Below are 27150 nucleotides of genomic sequence, written 5' to 3'. Positions count from 1 at the left end.
AGAGGAGATTTTTCCAGGAATGAGGGGCTCTATATTCCACGTATTCTTGTTTCCAAGTGAGCGAGGATAGATTGAGGATCACTGACTCCATTCATTCATTCATTTTTCAGTAGACACTGAGAACCTGCCTCCCAATGGGCTCTTTGCCAAGGGCTGAGGGTTCTGACATGAATAGCACCTAAATCTGCCCTCTAGCACCTCTGGCATATGGCAGGAAGGAAACCCAGAAACCCAGAATGATAATAAACTGTGGGAACACGTGGAGGGGTATTTAAACCCTCCTGGAGTGATGGTCAGAGAGGGCCTCCTGGATAAATTGAATGTCTTAATTCAACTTTAAAAGCTGCCTAGGTGAAGAGTGAGGTAGAGAAATATGAAGAAGGCTCATGAGTCTTTTTTTAAAAACAGCAAGGTGATGCTTTTCCTCTTGGATACTCTACCAAGTGGGAGTGATGGATCTCAGGCCAGAGGAACAGGAAGGGGCTGGGTTGTGAAGAGTCCTGGAGCTTGTAGCCCATCTAGACTCCAGCATCAAAGTCTGACTGGTTCCTGCAGAGGGACCTTAGTATGCTCAGCTGAAGTTGCTGAGATTCCCCAGGGTTCTGAGATATTTTTTCTGACTTTGATCTTCAACTCTGAACTTTACAAAATTCTATTAGGCAAAATTTCTGAGACAAATCAACCTTAGGCATGTGTCAGAGTTTAAAAGTTCATTAACATGGGGAAATAGGTAGGAAATAATGATGCCAATTCAAATTGACTTGAGATGGGCAGAGATTTACATATAAAACCTTCTAACTAGTATAGTCTAAGCTGCAAAGAATGCTTTTATTTCACATGTTCAAAAAAGTGTCTTCCCTCCCCGCTAGTTAATATGTGAAAAAATGGGAGTTCAGCAGTTGACAGGGAGAAAAAAACATTAATCAGAAATAAACAAGTAATATATCTGAGAAGCAAACAATGAGTAAAATATTTGTGGCTGTTTATCAGACATACCAGATAACAATAAACACTATATTACGGATTGTTACTCAGACATCCTGGACAGCAAGTTTCATCCCATAACAGTGTCAGACATGAATCAGCTCAGTTCAGAAAGTGACACTAAGGAGATGTCAAATAGAGGTCAGTTAAAAGGCCTTTTCTCTTTCAGTTGTCAGTAAATTTTTCAAGCATGTGAATTTTTCACACGAGGTTCACCTTGCTTATTATTTCTGTTCTTGGACAAAGGTTTTTCTTTCTAAAAATTCAGAAGGTGTGGACTGTTGGGAATCCTAGAGAGAGATGGAATGCAAAGTCTAGGAGGGCAGAGGCTGTGTGTGGGTATGTGCGTGTGCATGTATGTATGTATGTGCATGTACATTCATGTGTGTATATGGGCATGCATCTGTATATATATATATATATATATATATGCATATATGTATATGTGTGCTTGTATGTGAGTGTGGGTAGTTGAGGTGTGAGATAAGGTTTTAGTTGCAAAAGATGAACCCTTCAAAAGCCCTATCTTTAAAGGTGTCAGCTCTTTCCTACTGAGATGTGCAAAGCTCCTACTATTTCATCTCCTTAAGTATACTCTGTATATCTTCCACACCTGCCCCGCAGAGCCAGCCAAACCCTGTTTCTAAGAGGAAAGAAGGGAACATGCTTTAGTGCAAAGAGCACCTACCTGGGTGTCCGGAGATCTGGGTTCTAGTATTGGTTCTGGTGCCAAATAGCTGTGTGCTTTTGGTCAATTCACTTGGCATCTCTGTGTTTCCAGTTTTCTCCTCTATAAAAATAAGACAGTATATACCTTACCTAATTCACAGCATTGTTGTGAGGATCAGGCCAAATAAGATAAAGTATGTGAATATGCTTGTAAAGTATGGAATGCTATACAAATGGAAGATATTATCAAGATCATGATTGCATAGAAAGATGCAATCCTAAACAGTCCCTAAAAGCCCAGTTTTCAAAATATGTTCCTTGGGCTAGTAGTAAATGCATTCATTTACCTGGGAGCTTTTGTAATTGCAGAATTTGGGCCCCACCCCAAATGGGTGACTCATATAAACATTAAGTGCAGGTGGGCAGGAACATACATACCTTAAGCTACTGGTTTTTAAGATCTAAGTGTGTATCAGGATTACCTAGACCTAACTCCAGAGTTTCTGATTCAGAAAGTCTGGGTTGGGGCTCGGGGAATCTACATTTTAAATAGAAGCTCCAGTTGATCCTGTTGCCCCAGGACCACACTTTGAGAAATGCCCCACTAAGCTATCAAGATGTTGCTCTTCATAGTTTAGTTATGAATCTTAGTAGAGTCTCAGAGAATCTCCAAATCTGCTACTAAAACCCCAAGTTAAATTCTCAAAGTCAAACCCATGTGTCCTGAAAAAAGTCATCTCCATGCCTCACTTCACTGTCAGCAAGCAGGCACCCATCCAATTCATGAAAGTTTTGGGGTGTTTTTTGCTTTGATCTCTTGGGTTCTCTTCTTAGGTTCAAAATTAAGCAGCTATTTTAGGTCCCTTCTAAGTTCTCAGTCACTTCATTTCATGAATGAAATGAAATATTTCATTCATATGGAACATAAACATAAGTACATATCTATTTTATTTAGCACATCTCACGCTTGAAAAGAAACTAGAAAGTTCACAGAAGATAGGGCCTTGTTTTATTTATTTTTACTTTACACCGCAAATACCATGAATTAAGAATTATAAAAACTATATTAAAGGCGTATTTGCAGGGTGGAAATAATATGGCAGGCACACATACACACATGCATGTACATGTGCCTGTATACATAGTTGACATTTACTTCTAAACAGATATGAAAAAAAATAAAAAAAAATAAACAGATCTGACCTCTCAAAACCTCCTTCCCCATTTATGTCTAAAATGGAGAGTTAGGAATATGAGTTTAAAACTAACATTACAAGGAAGGAATTGCCTTATTTTGTAGAAAGAGAAACACTTCCAGAGATGTGAGGGGACCACTACTTGTTTTTCAGCAAGACAGTATTGGTACCAGAATAAGAAGCTGTTCTCCATAGTCTTAAGATACTTGCTAACTTCCCTTATGTCCTGATCTTTAATTATTTTTATACCATAATCTTACTCTAAGACTGTTTGCCTTGGTTCGTACAAAATCCTTCTGAACTCAGTAGAAAATTATCCTCTTGCCGACTTCTGATTTCTTTGTTAGCCTAGGTTTTTTAGTTGGAATAGGGTGCTCACTGTTAGTCTTTTGGGGTAGGAGAGGAAAGTGACAGAGTTAAAAGAATCGTCCCAATCAGAGGGTAATATTAACTTTGGAAATAGTAAATAAACACCCCTCTTTTATTTTATTTTCAGGAGATGCATTTAGAAGACACCACCAGATTCTGTCCAAAGGAAGAAAGAGAAAGTGAGCAAACATCTTTCAGCGATCAAAACCCCAGGCAAGACCAGAAAGGGGGCTTTCGCAGCTCCTTCCGCAAGCTCTTTAAAAAGAAGTGAGTAGCCCTTAGACAAGACAGCATTGTAACTCATTTCCCTTTGGGCTAAGTCTTGAGGTTTTAACAGTAATAAGTTTCGAGTAGCCGGGTTTCACACAACAGCTTCAAGCTCAGTGCCTGCAGCCAGTAGCCACGATTCCTGCCAGGTGAATATGTTTTCTTGTTGTAATCTCCTAGAGTAAAAGCAAACTCAGCCATGTCCTCTGCCTCTTTTAGCTCTTCCTTGTTCCCAAAGTTGTGTGTCTGAGAAGAGTAAGCAGAGGAGGTCCCCAGGGTAATGAGCTGATGACAATCAAATCCCTTTGAGACTGGGAGGCATGGGATCCACTGTTGGAGTTGGGTATAATGGGTGCTCCATCCAAATCTCCCCAGCTGTAGAAAGTTTTCCAGGGCATCTCAGCACTTCTGCTTATAGGAGTCTATAGTTATCCTGGATGCTAGTACTTGGTTTACTAGTGTTTTCCCTATCAGAAATGATGGAATGGATTTGCCTTGGGCCCTAGTTAAAGAAAAATTACTTTAATGGAGTTTCCATACTCCAGAGGAGGCAAAAACAAGACATTTCCCTCCTGTGGTCCTTCTAAGATTCTAAGTCCTTTTTGCAGGGAATCACCCATCAGGCATTTGGGCCAGCATTTATGAGCACTGTCTTACAGACTGGGAGATGATGGCCAAACCCCAGCATGAAATGTAAGGAAGAGAGATTGGAGCATTTAGCATTTGACCTGAGAGGGATTCTCCAGTCCAGTCACTGCCTGCCTGAGAGACTATTGTCTCTCATCTCCACTGGTCCTCAGGCCACCTCCCCCTCCCTTAGAGAGAGTTTCCCTGCTACTTAGTTTCTCTTGGGAGAGGAGGTTCTTGTAGTCAGTTTTCAACATTTAGTGGATGGAAAAGTTAAAGACACTGTAGCTGCCTTTGTGGAATTGCTTATAAGTGAGAAAGTAGAGGGAAATCACTTTCTCCCTTGAGGGTAGAAGTTACTGGCTGATGTAGATAATGGTCTTGATGGAAGAGTTGAGGGCAGGCCTGGAGTGAGGACTTTTTTTGATGATTTGTCCAATTTTTCTCCCATGGGGAGGATGGTACTGAGATTAGTAGATCTCTAATTGTGGGTCCCTGCCTGTTACTGGAAGAATGAGGAAGAGAAAGAGAGCAACATTATTACAGTTAGATACAGTACTACTCCACCATGTCCTCTTTCACTGTGACTAAGGTAGCCCTGTGCATGCATGCATGACTATTGCTAGATCCCTTTATGCAGAGGGCGAGGAGTTAAGACTTGTATTACTCTCTTTACCTTCATAGATTAGATTTTTCTTGGCCTACTGCCTGCCTCTGTCATGTTTGGCTGGGATGGAGAGACCTGGAAGCAGACAACCCTCCCAACCTAACCTTAGAATTTAGGCTCCTAAATCCTTCTAAGGACTCCTAAGATAGCCACTGCTTAAGCCTATCTTTTTGTTAAACCACAATATTGCCAAAACAAATAGCCACTTTTTACCCGCTGCCATTTATAGTGAGTGGGTACTGTCTGTTGGAAGACAGTGAGCCATGGATTCACCACTGGTTCCCATTTTTTGGAGCAATGTAAGAGAATGCTCTGTCCATTACTTGAGGCAGAGGGAGTAGACTTGTCCTCTCTGTGTCTAAGGGGCAGAACTAGGAGCAGTGGGTAAGAAGAAGAACTATCTAAAAACGCAGGTACTGGGAACTGGCTGCCTCTTGAGGGAATGGGTTCCCCTGAGTCGAAGCTAGATGACTTGGGTCAGGGATGCTAATGGAAGGGATTCCTGCACCGAGTGGGAAATTGCCCAAGATAAGCACCTGAGATTTGCTTTATCTGTACTTTGGCTTTGTTTTAGATCAATCTGAGTAATCACATCTTTTTAACACCTGGAACAAGAAATTAATATGGCGTTGGGACCTATAATTTTAAAGACTCACCATGTGGAAGACCTGATTTTACCTTTCTGTAGCCCTCCCACCACCCCCCGCCCCCCAGCCCTCGGCACAGTGCTGAGGACTAGCTGTGGACTCTCCAAATTCATGTTGGTTAATTGCTTGCAGTCTTCTTGCACCTTTTGGGGATCCTTCTTAGAGAGTTAAGTGGATCTCCTTCGACCTCTTATCTTTTCTCATAGATCAGTCTCTTCTGCACCAATCACAGTGCTGCCACCAATTCTGCTGCTGTCTTTGTATTTAAAATCTGAAGTGGTATATGAATGGAAGTGAAGGGGGTGCCACACAGATGGCTGCTCCCTCTGGCAGACTTTCCTAGCTTTGAACATCTAGGGTAGGATTGTGAGCACCACCAGGTGATATTTGCTTACTGCCTTGTGTCAGGGTACCATAATAGGTGCTTTGGGACAGGATAAAGAAGCAGCTTGAGTAGTTCTCCTGAGTGTTCTCATGTAAAAACCATGGGAAGTTTGCTCTACTATGCTAAGATAGAGAGGAAGGATAAGAAAGTCCCAGAGTAGCACAGAAAGGTCAGTGGCTCTTAACTCAGATGAGAACACACCATTCTTCTTGGTGGTTAAGCATTCTTTCTTATATGCATGTACTGTATGAGATACTTGTGTAGGAATCATGAATGACATAGTCCCAGCTGTTGTATAGGAACTTGCACTCTGAAGTCAGGCATGTGGACAGGTACAGGGAGGAACCAGAAAGAGACATTTAGCTCATTCTCCTCCCATGTGTGGAGAGGTCAGGCCGGCAGCAAGCCGTGTGACTTTAAGAAGTGGTTAATCCTGGGTCTTGGAGCCATGCCACAACCTGGCCTCCGAGGTCCAAAATGGACTAGTGCCAGAAAAGCCACCTGTGTCAAGTTTGGGGTTCGCTGCCTGCCTCCCCCACAGCCCTCTGGAGGCTCATTCCTGTCTACACTGACACACTTTTTGTATCCATAGGGGCTTGTTTGGCTGGTGGCCCCACACACCCAGAGTGCTGCTTCGGGATGAAGCTAGGCATGGAGCCAGATGCAGCAGAAAACCTGAGAAAGGGTTCTCTTCCCTCTGAGGCTGGGAGGGCCGAATGCTCAGACCCACAAGGATTCAAAAGGGAGAGTCAAGTTGACATCATAAAAAAAAAAAAAAAAAAAGTCCTGAAAAATGCCCAAGATATTTGGGAAAAGGATGATGCTCTGATTATTTCTATCTCAGGCACATTTGTCCTGGGTAGATACCAGGTCACATGTCCCTGAAAGCTGCCCAGAATTGATCAGAATAAAGACTACATATCTGAAGCTTGAAAATGTTAAGCAACTTTAAAAAATTTTAAATGAAGATCCTTAGAAGCCAGGAGCAGACCTAATATGATAGGCTGACGCTGGACTGAACCCTTATCTCTGCCTTTGAGCAGGGATTAAGACAAACCGTCCTGTTCTAGAAGGCTGGATATGGAGGCTGTTTAAGTCTTATATCTAGACTACTCTGAAGTGTGAAGCAAATGCTACTTTATCTATATATATATATAAATCTTGCACTTAGTTTAATAAGTATGCTTGGTTAGGGGTATGGCATGAACGAAGAGGATTATGTAAGACAGTTTAGAGGTAGAGAGTATAGGTGTTCTTTTATTCCCAAATTTGGGGAAGTGGAAGAAAAAGAATATGGCTTCCAAATGATTAATTCTGTTTCCTCACCCATTCTCATTCCCTTTAACGCTTTATACTTATATATCTCAGAGTGTCTCCTTCCTCCTCATCACCCTCCCTGTACCAGTCACATCAAAATCTCTCTCTTTTCTTAAAGACACACACATACAGAATACTTCTACAGGGCCCCATGTAACTGAACATCAGTGAATCCTCTTCTTTTGGTGTCTTACCAGCTGTTTTTGTGTATGCACAGCCTTGGCTGTGGAACCATGTAATAGAAAGGACTACCAAAGAATTTTTTTTTTCATATTTCATTTTTTTTTTACTACCAAAGAATTAATTGATAATTTATCCCACCTTCTTCTCTACTTCCTCAAAGCCTATTTCAAGTCCTCTCATTTCTTATCTACTGGGGATTCCTCTCTCATTTCCCTACATAACTTCAAAATCAAAGGAGATGATTGAAAGCATAACATTTTAGATGACTTAAACCTCATTACAAATGTTTCTTAATAGATCATTTGAAACCTATCACTAAGTTAAGGAAGGGTCTTTAGTGTACTAAGTTCTGTCTAGCACAAAAGAAGTAAAAGAAATAGTTGTAGTCCATTAGAAGCTTATAGTTCAGATGTAAGGGTAACCGAGCTGAAGGTTTAGTACCTAGAGCATAGTAAGCACTCAACAAACATATAGTAAAAGAATGCTAATTTGTCACCTTGTTGATTACTAGGGCTGACTGGTTTGGGGGACAGGATGGGTGTTGCCCTGCTCCCTTGCCTTTCCATGTGCAGGTTTGCTAAAGCTTTCACAGCAGACAATCTTTCCAATCAGAAAACCAGCCCTTCTTAGGTCAGAGGATTCCAGGGCACTGGATTTTACCCCTGCTCCTTTCCCAGCTCTAAATAAACTTACAAGGCTTATTTGTAGCAAATCTACACTTGTATGATCTACCCAGCTTGTTATTTTCTTTGTCTCTGTGGACTGAGAGGAAGGATGAAGGGCTGAAGGGAATAAAAGCAAATACGGTAGCTCCTTCTCCTAGATTCTGCAAATTATTTCCCAGTAATTTAGGTGTACATTACTTCAAAGCCTAATAGCCACACATTTGGAAGAGTCCAAGTGGCCACATACTATGTAAGCAAGTTAAAATTATCTTTGAAAGGATAAAAACAAGCTTATAGTCATGGCTACAGTAGAATGCTGGATTTTGAAAAGGATTAGCAAGTTAGCCATTAGTTAATTAATAGTTAATATCAGGAAATATAGAGAAATTCACATACTTGGAGACACAGAGAAAGTGATTTGTGAGAAGAGCGGTTAAAAAAAGAAAATACTAAGCTGAGTTTGTGGACTTTGAAAACTAGACAGGGCGATTTTGGCATTTGTTTCAGAAATGGGAACGCAACTGGTGAAGATTTCTGTGGTCCTTGGGGCTGGTGGTGACATCAAAGCTTTCCCATTTCCAGGTAAACACTAAACAGTTGCATGTTGGAACCATCAAAGTATAACATACTGGGTTTTGGAGAGATCAGATGTAGCTAAGAGGGGAAATGTGAGGTAAAGATTTTAAGTTTTGGCTAATGATTTTCTGATGAGAAACTGCCGTAAGGGGGAACCATTCAGAAGAAACACCACCAGATTAAAATCTTGCTTCCTATTTCCCACCCCAAAATATAGGCATTCCTAGCTTTCTGAATAGCAGAAGATATGGAAAAAGAATGAAATTGTCAAAAATATATCTTCCTAACATTTTGGGCACAACTGTACTACTCAGGGATGATTTGAACTGTAGGTAGGTGGGAATTCTGAGTTGAGAGGAGGTGTGGAGTCTTAGGGTGGGGCAGGTGGAGGCTCTCTTTCAAGGCAGAGTTGGGGGGGGGCTTCTGAAAGGGAAAAGGACTTTCACCTCACCAGATAAGATAGAATCTTATCTCATGAGTACCCAGATGGACTGGTGTTGAGAGAAAGAATAGTTTTTCCTCTATGCACTGTGATGTAGTGGAAAAGTGCTTCTTCCTGAATGAAAGTAGAAAACATGGTGGGCAGCTCTGGCTTCATCTGTGACACCAAGCATCAGGAATGAATAGTATTAAAAAAAAAAAAAATCCAGTCAGTCATCAGGTTTCCAGACATCAAGATTTTAGTCTTTGTGTGGATCCAACTTCTTTCCTTGAATAATATAAAGGGATGTTTGCATTCTGCCCAATTAATTCAGTAAGTGATAGAGTCACAATTAACTTATCTAACAACAACAATTAGGACTTGTAGCATACCAAAGATAGTGAAAGAATTTATCCTTCTTTTGTGGATAGTGGAAGCATGCCTGATTCTCCCTCAGCATATGGAGAACCTGTTCAGTTGTATAGGAGCTTTGGACAAAGAACTTCATGTCTAATGTGACTTCCATACATCCTGCATGAGGTCTTCTGATATTGGTCTTAGTCACTGGGCTAGTTTTACTCATTCTAGCTCAGAGTTTAAGTTAGCCAAAGGGCCCCAGCCTAGCTTATCAGAGGTTATTTCCAGAAAGCCTCCTCCCTCCAGGGACTTCTGACATGAACAAACTGGAGAAGGTGCAGAGCTGGAATGGATTACCCAACTGGCTTAACCAAGATAAAGGAAGAATGCACCCTCGACTGGGGACTCAATTGGACTGATTTGAGTTGTTGACTATTGATTGATTGGGCTTGGTCTCCTTCATGGTGGTTGAGATTATAGAATCTCCTCAATCTGACTACTGTACTAATTTCTGCATTCTACCAAATGTAGCATATATGTGTGGTTGGCTTCAATAAATCTTTCATTTAAAAATGAAAACAAGCAAAAGCAAGAGTTTGTAATGTAATGCCCAAATTCAGTAATGGCCCTTGATAGATAACCTTGATTGAGAACAATGAATTCCATCCATTTTAATTTAAGGGCCTTGGTAATTTGTGGAATAGTTGCTGGGTTGAATCAAAAATAAGATTTCCTAAATTTTCTGAGCTTTTGTTTCCCCTTTACAATGTTATACACAATATCTTACACTAACATACACAGTTGTCACAATTGTCTCCATAAAGCATTAGAAAGATATTCTCTTTATATTCGTTGCAAATTTTAGTTACACATGTGCTGAGTCATGAAATTGAAGGAAAGTAAAAATTATTCCAGATCTAAAAGGCAATTGTTTTACAAATGCAAAACAATTTGGATAGATAAAATATCTGAAAACAAAACCAAATCAACCTGTACTTTATCTGTGTGCTGAGATTTTAGGTCCAGTGGATCAGAATACAGGGAAAAAACTAATGAGAATCCCTCAATGGATCCTTCACCCACCAAACAAGATTTCTTCAGAAACCGACTTGCTCTTGCAAATGACCTTGACCAAGGAACAGCTGTGTAAAACATACTTAAAGTTGTATTGTCAAGTGGTAAGATGAGGATAAAAAGCTTGTATATATCTGTGTAGGAATATATATATATATATATATACACACATATATATATTGATGTATAAATCCCTGAGGAAAACTAATATAAATACTTACATATGAAACTAAATCAACATACAAGACATTGAAGAGATGAAGATTAGTCTATGGTTGAGAGCTGGCTTTTTGAACCTCAACACTTGGGAAAAGGGAAATGAAGACTTTTCACAGCATTACAGAAACACAATAAATTTGGAGGAAAATAAATATTTGTAAGAACAAAAACTTCCAACTTGAAGTCATTCCCCCAGTATAATATTGAGCATGTAACATGGATGTGAATTTTATGCTTCCTAGGCATTTACCTTATGAATTCATTCCAGTGCTCTTAGGCTAATACACATGGTGTTAGGGGCCAGGTCTGTCTTGCCATATATCTTCCAAAAACTCCAAGGCATACCTAAAGGCAAAGGATCAATTAACAAAGTTATATTTTACATGTTGCCAATCTGAGTTGTGGAGTATTTGTGCTTAAACCATGATATAGAAGGTTCAAAGCATATAGACACATTGATCTCCAAACAGGAAGAGAACCCTGAGAGTAGTATTTCTTTTGTTCTGTTGTTATGAAAATCAGTACAGGGACCAATGATATCTCTCAAAACTGGGAGGCCAAAGAAATATTTTCCCTCATGGGGATTATGCTGTAGATGAGAACAGTTCAGAGTCTATGTGTTACTGAGTATTCAGGATTTAAAGATCCACTAGTGATCCTGAATGTCACAAACACTCATGAACATATAGATTGGGGGGAAAAGCACTTATTAAGCTACATCTTCTCTTTAAAAAGACTTTCTTCAGTCTGGAAAGAAGATGGCAACATCAGTGCTTTAATGGCTCACACACATGGGTTGCTACAAAACACCAGGTCAGAATGAAAACTACGGCTGGCAGTTCTTTTTCTGTTTTCCAGAAGTAAGCTGTAAAAAAAACAAAAACAAAAAACAGTTTTTATAGCTCAGACAGGGGAATCATTGCAATGAGGCTTGCCTGGGTATGGGGTACTAAAATGTGCTTTGTTTCCACATGGATATGTCCAAGATGGTCCACATCCTTGACATGCCCCAAATGTAAGAATAATAGAAAAAAATTAGGTCTCTCTTCCCAGGCAGTTGTCTGTAATGAATTGGAGGCATTTGGTTACAGCTTATTCAAAATCTTGGTACTCAAACCAACTTTCTTTAGAGGGTGTTCCTCTAGGAATGTGCTGTATGATAGATTTGGGGGAAGTTTAGCTTCTGAGTGTTGTAGGTTTTCTTCTACTTGTCTGATGGTTAATTAGGAACTCATCCATTAGCATTTTGAACAATAGGAGGTCTGGAGCACTTAAAAGATCGCTTCCAAGTTTGGAATATTTGGAATATTTCCAATATTTAAGTGTAAGCCAAGCTTTTCATTTTCCTGAAGTTAATGAACTCCTTTGAAGTTCCAGTTTCTCTCTATTAGTAGGCCAAAGGTGGTTTGGGTGCAATGCCTGAAAGCACAACACAGAACTGACTGGATGTGGAAAGTGAAGTACAAATCACAGTCTTTTAAGTAAAGTGTAAAAACAATAACATTTCTTTCTCCTTCATAATGTTAATCATATAAATGATAGATTCCTGGGAAGGTTTCAAAAGCATCACACACCTCGCAAAGGATAACATCCTTTGAAAAAATCTTGATGTTACATCGGTAGCATAACTCAATTTTGTTGTGTCTTATGAAACTAGCATATAAAATTAGTAATAATTAGTGCTGCTACTCTCTGGGTCTCCATCACTCGATATCTGGATTTTTCTGGTAGCTTTCTGACTGTCCCCAAGTACTGTCTGTTCCCATCAATCCTACACATCTCTAACACATTAATATTTCCCAATGCTGGATTGTATGATACTCTTTGTTCTTATTGTCTACAAATTCTGAACTCCTTGACTTGACATTCAGGGCTGTCTGTCTCTCCAGTATGGCTCCAAATCTTCTCTTTGGCTGCCATCTCCCGTTTTATAGGCCTGCTGGACCACGTGTATCAGCAAAGCTGGGCTTTTATTGCTTGCTAGTGAGCCTTGAACCTTGCTTCATGCCTTTTTCCTAGCCTCTTTCCTCTCTGCTGGTCTTCAAGGTCCAGTTTAAGTCCCTCATCTTTTTGTGATCTCCTGTGTTGTAACATGTCTGTCTTTTGATATATTTTATCTTGTCTTCCCAAGAAGAATGTAAGTCCCTTCAAGGACAGGAACTATGACGTATCTTTGTAAATTCCTTTCCACTTCTAGAATAGTGTAGAGTAGACTACAGGGAATAAAATCTATTCATAATTTGACAAAGAGCTTCAGGATTGTCATTTTACCTTCCCGCCTTTCATTTTTTTTAAAAGAAAAATACCAATCACAAAGGAAATAAAATACAGTTGTCTTCAGAAGCACTTTTTGCTTAAAGGCAGAAGGCGCCACTGCCACTTTCACAGCATCTAGAGTTAGAAAACATCTCTCCACTTAAAAAAAAAGTTTGCTACTTTTTTCTGTGTTGTCCTGGCTCATTTCATAATCTTTCTACATAGTATTGTAAATCGACAGTGGAGATAGGATCTTTAATAATATTTCTTAATGACATTTAATATAATGCTGGATTAAGGATGAAGTCAGGGTGAGAAGGAGGTTTGCAGTTCCTACATCTGTGAGCTTCAGTCTCCTGGAGAAGTACAGTTTACAGGAGACTATAGCTGTCTTCTGGAAGTCTCTGGGTTCATAAGCAGAAAGAAACATTCCACCAGGAGATGAGGTGGATGTTTTCACGCAGGTTGGGAGTGGCAACAGGTCCCTTCTGCAGCCTGCTGTGGTTTGTGTACAAGCCCGAGCAAGGATTCCCCTGCTTTTCTGACTCCCAAAGTGGAACCTTGTAGAACCAGGGATTTGTGGAGCAGCACTCTAGGGTTCTCTGTAGTGGGTTGTTTGATCATGTGACAAATAGTTAAAACCTGTTGGAGGTTTGAAAGTAGAATGTTTCTTGCTTGCCCAGGGAAAACCATTTGAGTAGTGCTTTCTATAGAACTTCATGTCTCATTTGCTTACCTTCTTCAAGTCTTTACTATTATGTTACTTTTGCCATGAGGGCACTTGTAAAAATTCAGGTTCCTGGATACTAGCTCAGTCCCACTTTATTGAAATATTTGTGAGTGAGGCCCAGGCACCTGCATTTTAAATGCATTCGGGTGATTCTTTGCCCTACCAAAATTTTAGGGCCATTACATCTTAGACCAATAAATTGATCTTAGTATGTAAGCTTCGGCACGCAGATTCTATCCATAGATGGAAATTTAGGACAGAATAAAGAATTGATTACACTTATCTTGAGATACAGAAAGTTGATAGTTCATCAAAATCCAAATGAATCTTTCTGAATTCTTAAATTTATCATCTGTGACCTTTACTATCACATACAGTAATATTTTGGTTAAAATATACATATACACAGGATTAGTGTTCTTTATAATAAATTGACAAAATTGATTGTATAGTCCAGATAATTGCATGCACTTAGGAAAACAATAAAATGAATGTCTTATATTAAGTTGTATAATAAAATTAAATCTAGTTTCCAGACTAAACTTTCTCTTGAAATATCACCATTGATAATTTTCTTCCCAAGCCTAAACAGTAATGCTTTTGGGACACTTCGGATTCTCATAGCCTAAAAGTTGATTTAGCATGAAGATGTGACTGTAGCGCTCTCAGCATCTGAGCATCCTGGTATGTATGGAATATGGGCCAGTAAGTCTCACAGTGGTGGGGACAGGGTGAGGGAAAAGGGACATGATATATACTCTTTCAAAAAAGGAAATGAGTTAACAAAAGAGGTTGAGAAAATTGATGAGGACCTATATATTTTAAGGGAAAAAATAGAAATTGTTGTGTAATACTAGACCTAAATTTTAAACATATGTATAAGAATATACGATATGATTTAGGTAATGCTGAAAATATTATTTTTGGAGGTTGTCAGAACTGCAAAATAGTCAAGATTTTTCTACCCAAGTAACTTATTTTCCAAAACTTGTTTTCAGAGAGCTTATGCATGATCTTGGTAAGTCATCTAAACTCCTTTCTTATCTATAAACTAGATTTTTTTCTCCCCTCTTGCCTCATTCCCTTCAGAGGTAATTGTATTAAATGCTCATAATTCTTAGCAGGAAAACAACGTATTGTGTTTCTTCCTCATGTCTATAAAGCTGATTATCTGAAGACAGTGGTCTCTACTGTAGAGGTCTGTTGTTGGATACCATCTGTGTTTCTAAGTGGGTTGTTTCCATTCAGCCCTAGGCCACATCCCCTCTCCTTATTATCACATTTTCCAGGTGGGGCAAATGCTTTAGCATACAAGCATGCTCTTATTTCTTCCATTTTTTAAGCAAAAGATATCTTGACTGTTGTAGCTATGCCTTATATCTCTGCTTACCTTTCTAGTAAAACTTGAGTGAGGAAACTTGCTCCAGTTCTCTCCTCCCATTGTTTATTAGACTCACTTGGCCTGTACCACTCCCCTCAACTGGCTGTGTCCAGTTTATCACTGACTTTCACTTGCTAAATGAATAGTCCACTCTCTCTATCAAATAGTATTTGACATGCTTGTCACCTCTTCCTTCTGAAATACTACTACTACTACTACTAATTTACTAGTCTTCAAGGGCACAACATACTCTTGGGTTACATCTTTCTTTATTGGCAATTCCTTCTTAGTCAATTTGCTGGTTCTGCTTTCTCCTCCCTCTCTTATCAGAGTGGCCTGGGGGCTCTCCTTTACTTAGATCTCTTCTTTTTCCATTTTGTACTTACCTTCTTTGGTGATCATATCCAGTCTGCTAGCTTTAAAATATGATCTTTATGAAAGTGACTCCCAAATTTATAGCCTCAGCCCAGACACCTGTCAGAGGTCCGACATAGTTATATTTATTGAACTTAATATGTCTGAGCCTGCTTCATCACTACCTTCCCACCTCAGTTAATGGTAACTTTGTCCTTTAGTTGCTCAGACCAAAAGCCTTGAAGTCATCCTTGACAATTCTGTTTCTTTTTTTTTAATTCCTTTTTTTTTAAAAAAAAGATTTATTTATTTATTTGAGAGAGAGAGAGAATGCATGCACAAGGACTGGGAAGGGGCGGAGGGATAAGCAGACTCCCTGCTGAGCACGGAGCCTGTTGCAGGGCTTGTTCTAAGGACCTTGAGATCATGACCTGAGCCGAAGTCAGATGCTTAACCAACTGAGCCACCCAGGCACCCTGACAATTCTGTTTCTTAACCCCATGTTCAGCCTCTCAGCAAATTGGCCATCTCTGACCACTTGTCACCACCTGCACTGCTCTCACCTTGACCAAGCTAGCCTTCCCACTCCCACTCTTGACCCCTGATTGTTCTCAACATGGTCAGAGTGAACCTCTGCTCAAACGCTCTATGAGCTCCTTTTCTAAGAGAAGCCAAAGTCATTAAAAGTGATCTGGCCCCTGTTAAACCTCTGATGGCATCTCCTATTCTGCCTACATTCATTCCTCTCCAGGCACAAGTAGCCTCGCTATTCTTCAGATGTTCCACGTATGCTCCTGCTGCTGGGCTTCTCAACCGGCCTTTCCCTGTGACTGGGCATGTTCTCTTCCTCAGACACTTGCATGTCTCCTTCCTTCATCTCTTTCAAGTCTTTTCTCACATGCAATCTTCTCTCTGAGCTGACTCTGATCATCTCATTTAATATATTCTACCCCATCCCCTACATTCCTAGTCACCTTGTCTTTTTTTGTTGTTGTTCATAGCAGTTACAACATTCTTATGTATTTCTTATTGTCTACATCTCACTAGATTATGAATCTTATGATGGTACAGATTTTTGTTTTGTTCATTGCTATATTCCTAACATCAGAAGTATACCTGGAACAGTAAATATTTGTTGAATAGTCAGATGGGCCCTATGAAATGCTTATAATGTGGTCATTTAAAAGCAATTGAAATGATAGTAACATCAAAGGAAACTGGATAGTAAAGAATCAAGAAGTTATGGGAACTTCAGAATGAAATAGCAACCTCTTAAAAAAAGATACCTACAAGCAGGCAAACTTTGAAAACATATCCCTCATAACTTTAGTTATCTTTATTAAGCATTCTATTCTGTAAAAGGCATTGGGCTTCACACATTTTTACATTCTGTAGTTCATCATGAATGACCTTACACTTAAAAAATTCTTTACAGAGTATAACCATAAACTGTTATCTTTTTATGTTAAGCCTAGAAAGAATTGCTAAACGTCAGGCTGCCACATTCCAACAGGTCTTGGTAAGACTTGTCTGTCCAGGAACTGTGATATCTGAAAACTTTTATGGAATACAAGTGCCTCCCTCAGCCCTTTGAAACTTCATCCAGGTGACATCCAAGGTCACTAAGGTACTGATTTTCATCCCAAGGGTCTCCCAGTCACTATAGTCAGAGGGGCTTGATACAGGAGGAAATCCTGAATTTTCTCTGTATGATGATACAGGAAAAAGTACGTCCAAAGCAAGACTATGATAAAGAACAAACTATTTTCTCTATGGAGAGCACAAGCTAAAATAATGGTGACTGATGCTGAAAGGAGTGCTTTCTAAAATAAATACATACAGAAAGAATACACTTGTGGACTATGTAAGGCATTTTTCTTTATTATTTTTCGGTTTATCTTAGTAATGCCAGAAAAATAACAGCCATTATTTTCACTTTAAATGCAAACCGAATAATACTGCACACAGAGTACAAAGATTACCTACGAACGTGGTTAGGTACAAAGGCCATATTAGATGTATAGACTGCACTTTGTTTTTTTTACATCAGAGTAAGACTGACAGAGCAATTTTTTTGACGATTATTTTAGCAAATACCGTGCTACTAAACAAAGGCAAATACATACACACACACACACACACACACACATACACACACAAACACGTTTCTACTAAAGTTATACATGTCACTTTGACAAAGGCTTCTTCTCTGGTGAGTTTCACCAGATATTTGCACCCCAAGGTCCCCTGCCCTGATCCCGCCCCCAAATGCTGACTTGATCTGAAGAAAAAAATTAGAGATGTTCTTAATTAAAGGCACATTTGGCAGCTACTGAAAATGGCATGCATCTGGCACAGGTGCACTCTCCCTAAAGCCATACCACGTGACTTCCATCCTATGCATCTTGTTTCTTTGAATGATAGTCTAATGTGATCCACCTTCAGCTAACTTGATTTATAATTTTGCAGCAGTTGGCTACTTAATGCACTATTTTCATTAAAGGCAAAAGGGAAATTTGCTCAGAGTTGACAGAAAATGCACTTTACGGTGTCAAAAATGGAAAATAAGGCATGAAATTTACAAAATAAGTTACAAGTGCTTTTGTTTAGATTTAACATATAGACTTCATGCTTCTTAACTAGAGCTCAAAATATTTCATTGGCTCATGTATTAGGGATCATGAAATGATTTTTAGTAATGAGATGTTTCAAAAGAAAAATATTGAATAAATAAACTTAAGTCATCACTTTCCCTTATAAATAATTCTACTGCATAATTCTTTCAGCCAAACAGATATTCACCTTGTTGCTTTTACTGGTAAAGATGAATGTGCAACAGGACCTACACTTGTACAGCGGTCATACAGTGTAAGTTAAAAGAATAAGTGAATCTAACAATGGCAGCAGAATACCAAGAAATAAATGGTTAAGTTTCTTTCTAAATCTGGAGGAAACAAAAGGTTTTCCTCAATATATACAACACTAACAAATTGGGAACCTCTCCCTCCTCCATTTCCATGATTTGTTTTGCTGAGCCACTTAAAACTGAATTTAAGCTATCATTAAAAGGATGAAATACATGACTAAAGTAAGCTAAACTTAAGATTTAAGATCATGGTCGTAGATACCAAGTAAGTTTTAGTTTGTGTAACTTTTAATTTATGAAAAAAAAAAACCCATTAAGGAAGAATTCAAAACCATAATATACCCTCAAGTGAAACAATACTTGTTCACTAGACTGTTGTGTTGATTGTAGTATCATTAGTGTGGCATGCTTTTTCCTAAATTCAGATCCATTAAAACATTCTTGAGCTGTTAGAGCATAGTAACCTACTAAACATGTAATGTGAAACCCAACAGCCTTTAATTAAGCAAACTTTTAATGTTTGTGTATTTCCTGATAATTTGTACTTTTGAAATACATTAGGAGGGCTGGGAACAGTCAATTATCTGTCTTTCAATAAACTTAGAAACATATTACTTATCTGTTCCTGTTTTAAAAAGTGCTTAGATGTGAAAATTCTCCCTTTCTGTTGTTACAATCAGCCCACTTAATTCAACCTTGAAATATTTTTGTGCTCCAAAGATAATGAAACTTCTAAGAACATCTCCATTTCTAAAAGAAATGTCCCGTATTTTGGATTGTGGTTTATAAATAGTCATGCTGCCCTATCTTGTAATGTACTGGATTCAAAAGCAGAATTGAGTGGTGATGCATTTCTCTTCTTAGCCACTTCTTGTCCCTGAATAAGTATATTTTAGTTACTACAAAGAATAAATTTGTCGGCTAGTTCACATATGAAGAAGGCAAGGATAGTTTTCTCACCTCTCTTTAAGGGCCTCCAATGGAAAGGTTTCTAATCCGTTACCACTGCAGAAAATATTTTTACCCAAATGTCAACTTTAGAATAAAAATATCCTCTATCCACAATGCTGATGCACAGTGAAGTGGTCTCCTAGAACCACTGGGGGTAGAAGAATGGTTCCCTTCGGGAGAATCATGACTAGAAACCAAATCTGAACTTTTCCTCTATACATGATCAGGTGAGTTGAAAAGCCTTGCTGAAGGCTGACACACTGGCCAGGGAGATTGTGAATGGGCTCCCATGTGACTTCTCAGGCTCGCATTTGAAATGAGGTGGGATAATCCAAGAGAAGTGATCAGTAAGACATAGAAAGGGAAATCGTAGGGAAAATGAGGCTGTTCTAATAAAAAGTCATGAGGGATTCTGGAATGTGCACTAGGATTAATTGTAGCAGCTCTAGTAAGTAGGCGTAGATAAACACTTGTTGAATGAATGGTCTTATGAACACTTTGTGTACACGAGTAGATTTGAAATTAATTTTGGAGGAGACTTTTAAAAGGAGACATTTTACAGATAGAAAAATGGCTACCATAATAGGAATGGTACAAATATTAAACAAAAAAAGATTCAACTCTAACAAATAAGAAAGGATATGATAGGATGGATTGTTTAATGATGATGCAATCAACATTCTAGTCTTAAAGGACTATATACTGTAATACTGGTGAAGTACATTTAATGCTCTAATAAAGATCACAGGAAATTATTAAAGTACTAGGTTTCCACCATGATGCAGCACTTCTAAAAATGTCTCTAATGGCATGGTTAACAGAATTGCTGAGATGTTGCTTCATTATTCTGAAGACACATGCAGACACTGATGACTCTCTAATGATGGAACACTGCACAATTCACAGACATTGTAGTAGAGATTAATAAAACGTTTTCTCTTCGACAAATTGCATGCATTTCAGTCACAGTATTGGTTAGACTCAGATCAGTACATATGCTTAATGAATAATCCATATTATGATACTAATGATGTAGGTAGATGTTCTATTATGAATAGAGCAAAGACCTCAAGCAAGGTAGAATGTTTAATATAACAATCTGTATACATGTTGCCTAGGAAATTAAAAAACAAAGTTCTGCTTAAAATACCCATTCTAGTCTAACCAAATTTTTTCCTACATGCCAAACTGTAACTTTAGATCATTCTTTAAGATGAAATACATACATCCAGAACTAGAAACCACGGCGTACCGCAATACGTGCTTTTATGCTTAGTGTTTGCATGTGATGTGTGTGTGTGTGTGTTTCAACTGAAAGAAATAAGAATCAACCATTTTCTCCATATAATAATTTAATATATGCCAGTCAAACAAAGTATTTGTATCTTTATTCAATTAAATTAAAACAGACCTGCCAGGTTTATTATATAACATTCACTATATACACATGATTTCAGCAATGCAAGGTAATTCTAGATATGCTGATTACTCAACTATCAGTAAAACATGAATGGTGTCAGTGATGCCCAGCAAGTGGTTCTTTTCACACTGGGTGACTACATTTCCAGAGTATGGTTAGAGGGACAGCTATGAGCCATGACATGGATTACCAGTAAACTTTTGTGGGAGAAGGGGGGAAAATAACAATCTAGCATAGATTAACAGTCTCCTAAATGTAAATCGTATACATGACAGTTACATTTTTAAAAAAGTTCTTCTGTCATGTTAATGACACAAAACTTATCTGGTTTGAAGGCAACACCACCATGTTTTGTTTGTGTAGGGAGGGTGGGGGAATGCTCTTAAAATTAGTATAATTACTCCTAAAAAGAGAGACAGAGAGAGAGAGAGAGAGAGAAAGAAAAGAAAGAAAGAAAGAAAGAAAGAAAGAAAGAAAGAAAGAAAGGAAGGAAGGAAGGAAAGAAAAGAAAGAAGAAAAAGAAAAAGGAAGGAAAGAAAAAGAAAAGAGAAAAGAAAAGAAAAAAGGAAGGAAGGAAGGAAGGAAGAAAGACAAAGTACCTCTTTGGTGAAGCCTTGGTACCCATTCACTTCACTGTAATAATCTGTAAACAGGACTGTGGCACAGTGCTGGGCCTTGACGCCAACAAGGTCAGGCAGCACAGCCACTCCTCACAGTCCTTTGAATGATTTTTAAGAAAATATTCTAAAGTAGGATGAGTAAAAGCAAAGGAAAACAAAGGAGATATGAAGATCCCTGTTTAAGATTTCTTTTTAAAAAGTGCATATTTTGAATTACAAAAACTGTCATCATGTGGGCCTGCTGGACACTAGACTGTGTTTTCCATCCCTTTAATGATAAAGATCACTTCACAAAAAGAGGACCCCTGCCTATCGGCTAGAAACAGTCCCTTCACTTGATTTTCAGGTGAAATCAGTTGTCCAATTCCTCTAGATCAGTCTTTCCATATTCTGAACGAATACCATTTTCATGTTCTAATTACGTCTAGGTTCAAGTTCATTGTCTCATACTGCATCCCGAAGGAGAGGCGTTAGTGTTTGGAGTTGTCATTTTAACTCCTCAGTGCTGGCACATTCAGTGCCCTCTATTGCCAGCCATGGAGCTGGGGCTAGGAAACGTCCATCCCAGAACAGAGAAACTCAGGAAGAATGGGCATTCTCCAACAGGGGTGGTCCATCTCTGTGCACAGATGGGTGTGTGTGCTCCCTTTTATAAGTTTTCGGAGGGAGTTTAGGGATATGTTGGGAAGTGCTTTGTCGTGGAGGAACAGGCGGCCCAGTGACTGAAGGAAGGTCCGCTTCTTGTGTCAATGGTGGTGATGGCAGATGCCTTCTCGTGCCATGGGGAGAAGGTGTTTGAGGAGGAGGTGGTGTAAAAGGGGAAGGGCTGTTTGGGAAGAAGGCATTGCCATGATCACTTTTTTTGCCCAGAGGGGGAGGCTGGAGATGTAGTGGTGAGCTGGAGAAAACATCAGGTGTCCTCACAGGTTCTCGTGGTGGTAATAAGGGAGGGCTCTCAGGAGGGTCTGATATAGAGGTCCGGTCTGATATTGAATATCGCGGTGAATAGGCTTTTGATGTGGGCTGCCTAGGAGGAATTGCTGGGGGGCTGTCCAAATGCTTAGACATAATCTGACACAAATGAGAAAAAGAATAAAACACAAATTTATTAATAATTGATGTAGTACCACAAACATATTATGAATTAAGTTGGGGTTTTCAAAAACACAACTGGTAGAGCCCTGGGTATGGTTCAGGGGGTTTTGCCATATGTTTTAAATGAGGGTTTAATACCAATTTGTTAAGATTTTTTTTTTCTAAGTTTTTATTTTTCTCAACATTTTGTCGCTTGCTACTGCTTACCTATCAGTCTAGTATAAAATCATTTACAATTTAACATAAGTTAATCTTATAATTTAAAACTTACTACATTAACATTTTTTGATGTTCTGCAAAGAGTGTCTTGACTTGTTCAGGTGCTCTGTTCTCTGGACACTTGAGAACCCCTGAATCAAGTTAAGAGTTGGCAAAGAAAGAAGCTTAAACAACTGGGGAAAAAAAGGCTATTATAAGCTGTTAAGGTCTCTTCCAACCCAGAATCATCAGGCAAATCCCATTTAAAAGCATGTCAGATCTGTTAAGGGCTCAGATAGGTAATGTTTAAGATTCACTTTAAATGTGCTTTCATACAAAGCTTCACACCTCTTTGCTTCTTTCTCTTTCCTTGCATAGTCTCTGCTTGAGACTACATTACTCTTTATAGATTAAGCTTGTTTTTTTCCTTGACAGTACCCATAATTTAGATTTATAAGGGTTCTTAAAACATACCAAAAAACTATGTTCAGAAGAAAATAAATAAACATAACTGCAGGGTAAATTGTATTTAGTTCTTGTCTACACTCTATTAAGCTCAGCTACCCTGAAGTTTCAGCCTAACCTGGTGGGAACATGATTCTACTGTAACCATAATGACTCCAGTGTCAAGATGACAGGATTCTACTTACCTTAGACGGTGAAGATTCGGCGGGGGCAGATTCCGGCCTTCTTCGTGGAGGAACAGGAGGGGGGACAGGTACTTCATCAGTGCCCTTGGTTAAACTTATAGATGATACTGAAGCAGATCCTGTAGGGTGTTACATTTTTTAAAAAGTTGACAGGTATTCTATTTCATCTCTTAATCCTGTAAAGGCTTAGCTGGAAACTGCTTATATTTATTAAAAGAAATGTACAGAATTATCAAAAGCAGTTCAATAAACCAGTACATAATAGGATTTCCTTTACTAAAGCAAATTGCTCTAAAAGCATGCAGAAATTTCCTAGCAGAATTTTCAGAAAAAACAAACAAAACTGCCTAAGATATTCTGTTATTTTGCTTCTTGAACAAAATAACATTCCCACTGTTAATTTTTTACTGGAATTTTTAATTTCAATATTATTCTCAGAATCTGGGAGAAACAGCAAACTACTAAAAACTTTTGGAATGGTAATTTTATTAGGTTTTTTGTTATGGGCTCACTTTCTTTCTCTGACTTTATTAGTATAGAATTTCCTTGTCTTTACTGGATAGTCCTTGGGATTAGTTTTTGATCTTAACTGCTCTCCTGAGCAGTTTTCTCAAAGGGTGCCAGGGAGAGAATCTCATGTCTGGAGGAAGGGTCTCCTCACTTTGTCTAGGTATGGGCTGGCTCTCCTTGGTGAGTGAGCAAAATCAGGTTAATCATACTCTAATCCAAAAATTTTAATTGTGATAGAGCTATTTAAGATGACTGAGGCAGCCCTGATAAAAACAGAAATTACACTAGAATCTAGTGAACCTGATTTAAGAGTGAGTTGATGAACTGGCACAAAAAAGGTAAGTAAAGCTTCTTATTAGAACTTATCCTATAGACATTTATGATGACACGGGTGTAGTATAGGCATAAAGTAATTACATTTTGAGAGACAACATTTATATAAGTTGTTAGTTTATGCAAAGTATAAAAAAGATGAAAATACATAAATGATCAGAATTATACTTGGGAGGTTCTTGTTTTCCTTTAAGTACCAATAGCTTTTATTTTGTCGATTAAAAGTTATAACAATATAGAACTTAGAAGAGTGCTTTGTGTACTGATATTATTCAAATGAGCAACATTTTGGTCACCTACCTTTCTTCTTAGGAGACTATGTAGGAAGTTAATTTAGCTTACAACTAATGTTTTCCATTGTATACATTTTGAAATCATTTGTATGAAGGGCAGCATAACCCACTAATCTATTAGCTTAAAACTTATGGAATCATTTGATGAATTGTTAGTTGACTTTAAAAATAAAAAAGCAAATATCTACAGTATAACTTTATTTTGCTTAACAGTGATGAATATTTAGGCCATATAAATTAAGTTACAATTATAAGATAGTTCTTCTAAAGTCAAGTAGTAGTAGTCATTTGCCTACAGTCTGTGCTGTTGCCAGGCTAAGTGTATTTTGTGATTTAGACACTGCACATAGCTGCCAGCATTCCCATCTGCGCATGCATGCTCTTGCTTTTTTTTTTAAGTTGAGCATTAAAATATATTTAGAACTCTATAGTTGGAAAAGAGAAATGGTTAAATGTGGAAGTCACCCATATAATAATGTTCTTTTCAAAAGAGAAAATAGGTTTTACAAAAAGCATGAAAAGTATATAAGTTGAAGCAAATCATTTAGGATCAAAAGATAGCACGAGTGAACCCCTCGCTTCTATGATATTGCAAGCAATGTACCAATGCCGCCAGACCCAAGAAGAGTTTTAGCAGGGAAGGTTACACTTGGTTTAACTTTTAAAGCCAAAGCAAGAATTATGAGTCTTAAACCAAATATACTAACTTGGGCCATGGGGCAGTGAAACTTGGATAAAGACGGTATCGCTGCCTGTGAAAGGAAACAAGAAAGAGTAGATTTTTTTCTTTCATTGATAAATTCAACTCATCTGTAAAAATGCATTTCTGATAAAAATATAATTTTTGTTATTCTAGTTGTAAAGAATGGTACAGCAGTCTTTAGTAAACGCTCACTACTTCTTACTTTTGAGAAAAATAAAGAATTATGTTGAGCTAATATCATATTGGGAATTTTGAAGATTTCTTTTAGATTCTACTTGATGTCATAATATTTAAATGAAAAGCATTCATGAGAAAACTAAAATATCTTCTATTAGTGGAAGACTTTTAAAAAATGTATAAACCCAATTCAAGCAAAGAATTCAGCTGGACATTATAGAAACAGGTCATTTACTAGAGATTTTTTTGAAAACTCAAATGTGTGAAGTTAAGTAATAAATAATGAATTTATGTTATATAAATTGAAAAATAAAGGGGAATTTCTTACTAATATTATATACTTTTGAAAATGTTCTTGGAGCATATATTCTTATTGCAAAATAATTATAGCTTTGGATATTGTAAAACAAGCTTGAAAGGGATATAGCCTTTTCCTTCTGTATTCTTGAACACTTCCTATATATTTGGCACTTAGACACATTTTATACAGGAAACTCACTGACAAATTTAGGATGTTTAATTTCAACAGTATTAATTCTTCTAGAAAAAAAAAAAATGAAAACCATAAAAGCCAAAGCCCCAAGAGCATTAAAGTAGAAAAACTGAGACAAGAGGCTAAGTGATCTGTACTAAATCTACATAGTTGTTTATGTGACATTGCCTCCTATTACCAACATATTAAAGCGATAATATCCAAGAGACTAGAATAATTCCTGTAACACTAATCTCAGCTGATTTTTTTAAAAGTTCAGGTTCCTCTCTCCCTCTCTTTGTACAACAATCACTCAGATAATTTGGACGATTGTTTTTTTCTAGCTGCTTTGGTCAGAACAAGGATAATTTTATGTTTCAGGTTCAGTTGGCAAGATTATTAATGTGATTGCTATTTATATAGATATGGTGGGTATATTTCCCACACAGCCCCAATTTCCAACAATCTATCCCATTAATTTCCTTTCCTTATGGACTGATAGTTTATTTAGAGGCCATGGTTGTTACCAAGGGTAGCAATCCATTAATTCTAGTAAGTTATCTCTCAGAAGATAAAAAATAATTTTTGTATTTTGATGTTAAACGAAGCTGTTGTTCTTTCTGTCAGTGATTCACTCCACTATTTATTAGGCACCTATGATGGGACAGGGGTAAAGGAGTATTTACCTCTAGTGTTTCCCTACTCATGTTTTTTTCCACTTTTCTTAGAAAAGAAATAAATATGCCTCCTGGAGATAAGCCTCAAGAACTTGGTAGTACACTTAGTACAATATGAGAATAAAATAAAAACAAAGCTTCTGATAGCTACAAATGCAGGCTTTTACAAAGAATAATTATACCTATGTGTACCCACTGTACATACACAGACTTGACTTGGATCATATTTATATATATGGATGGTGCAGGCTTATGTGTGTGGTAAAGTAAGGGCACTTTTCTGATTTGTCATTTTATTTTTTAAGATTTTATTTATTTATTCATGAGAGACACAGAGGCAGAGACACAGGCAGAGGGAGAAGCAGGCTCCCTATAGGGAGATGTGGGACTCGATCCCAGGACCCCAGGATTATTTTGGCTTCCCTGAGCCAAAGGCAGACACTCAACCACTGAGCCACCCAGATGCCCCTGATTTGTCATTTTAAATGAATTTCTTGGTCTTACTGTCTGTAAAATGCTAAAAAAAACCTCTTAGAATTATTCGTGCCCTAATCAAGAAATATATACTAGAAATTCTATACTAGCTAGGAACCGAACAAATTCATGGATAATGACTTAATAGTGAAACCCAATTAATTAAAAAGGTAGTATTAATTTGTTAAGTACAAATCCCAGACAAAAGATCAGTGGTTCTCAATCTTGGCTACACATTATAATCCCCCTGGAAAGCTTTTACTTTATTTTTTTTAAAGATTTTTATTTTTTATCTATTTATTCATGAGGGGGGGGAGGGCAGAGACCTACAACAATCTTCTATGAAGAAAAGCCTTGCATTCCAGCT

General features: G+C 38.0%; 2 protein-coding genes across 6 annotated transcripts in view; one reads left to right on the top strand and one right to left on the bottom strand.

Moving 5' to 3' along the window:
• ARHGEF33 (Rho guanine nucleotide exchange factor 33) overlaps positions 1 to 21062 on the top strand; it is an 85603-nt gene extending 64541 nt beyond the window's left edge. The window contains exons 17-19 of one of the 4 annotated variants that reach the window (XM_077843529.1): positions 3346 to 3485; positions 8484 to 8558; positions 10351 to 10483. In XM_077843529.1, the coding sequence (XP_077699655.1) occupies positions 3346 to 3485; positions 8484 to 8535 (192 nt within the window). In that variant the 3' untranslated portion in view covers positions 8536 to 8558; positions 10351 to 10483. Of the gene's footprint in view, positions 1 to 3345; positions 3486 to 8483; positions 9919 to 10350 lie in introns of those variants that run through there. The other 3 variants (XM_077843530.1, XM_077843527.1, XM_077843528.1) reach the window with 3 other exon arrangements.
• The window catches only part of SOS1 (SOS Ras/Rac guanine nucleotide exchange factor 1), a 139937-nt gene continuing 132588 nt past the window's right edge, over positions 19802 to 27150 (bottom strand). The window contains exons 21-23 of one of the 2 annotated variants that reach the window (XM_077843519.1): positions 24988 to 25032; positions 23145 to 23263; positions 19802 to 22272 (exon numbers count right to left, since the gene is read on the bottom strand). In XM_077843519.1, coding sequence (XP_077699645.1) covers positions 21781 to 22272; positions 23145 to 23263; positions 24988 to 25032 — 656 coding nt within the window. In that variant the 3' untranslated portion in view covers positions 19802 to 21780. The remainder of the gene's footprint in view (positions 22273 to 23144; positions 23264 to 24987; positions 25033 to 27150) is intronic. The other variant, XM_077843520.1, reaches the window with a different exon arrangement.

Source organism: Canis aureus, chromosome 12 (genome assembly GCF_053574225.1).
Source record: "Canis aureus isolate CA01 chromosome 12, VMU_Caureus_v.1.0, whole genome shotgun sequence".
NCBI classification, from domain to species: Eukaryota; Metazoa; Chordata; class Mammalia; order Carnivora; family Canidae; genus Canis; species Canis aureus.
This window is presented reverse-complemented; position numbering and strand designations above follow the sequence as displayed.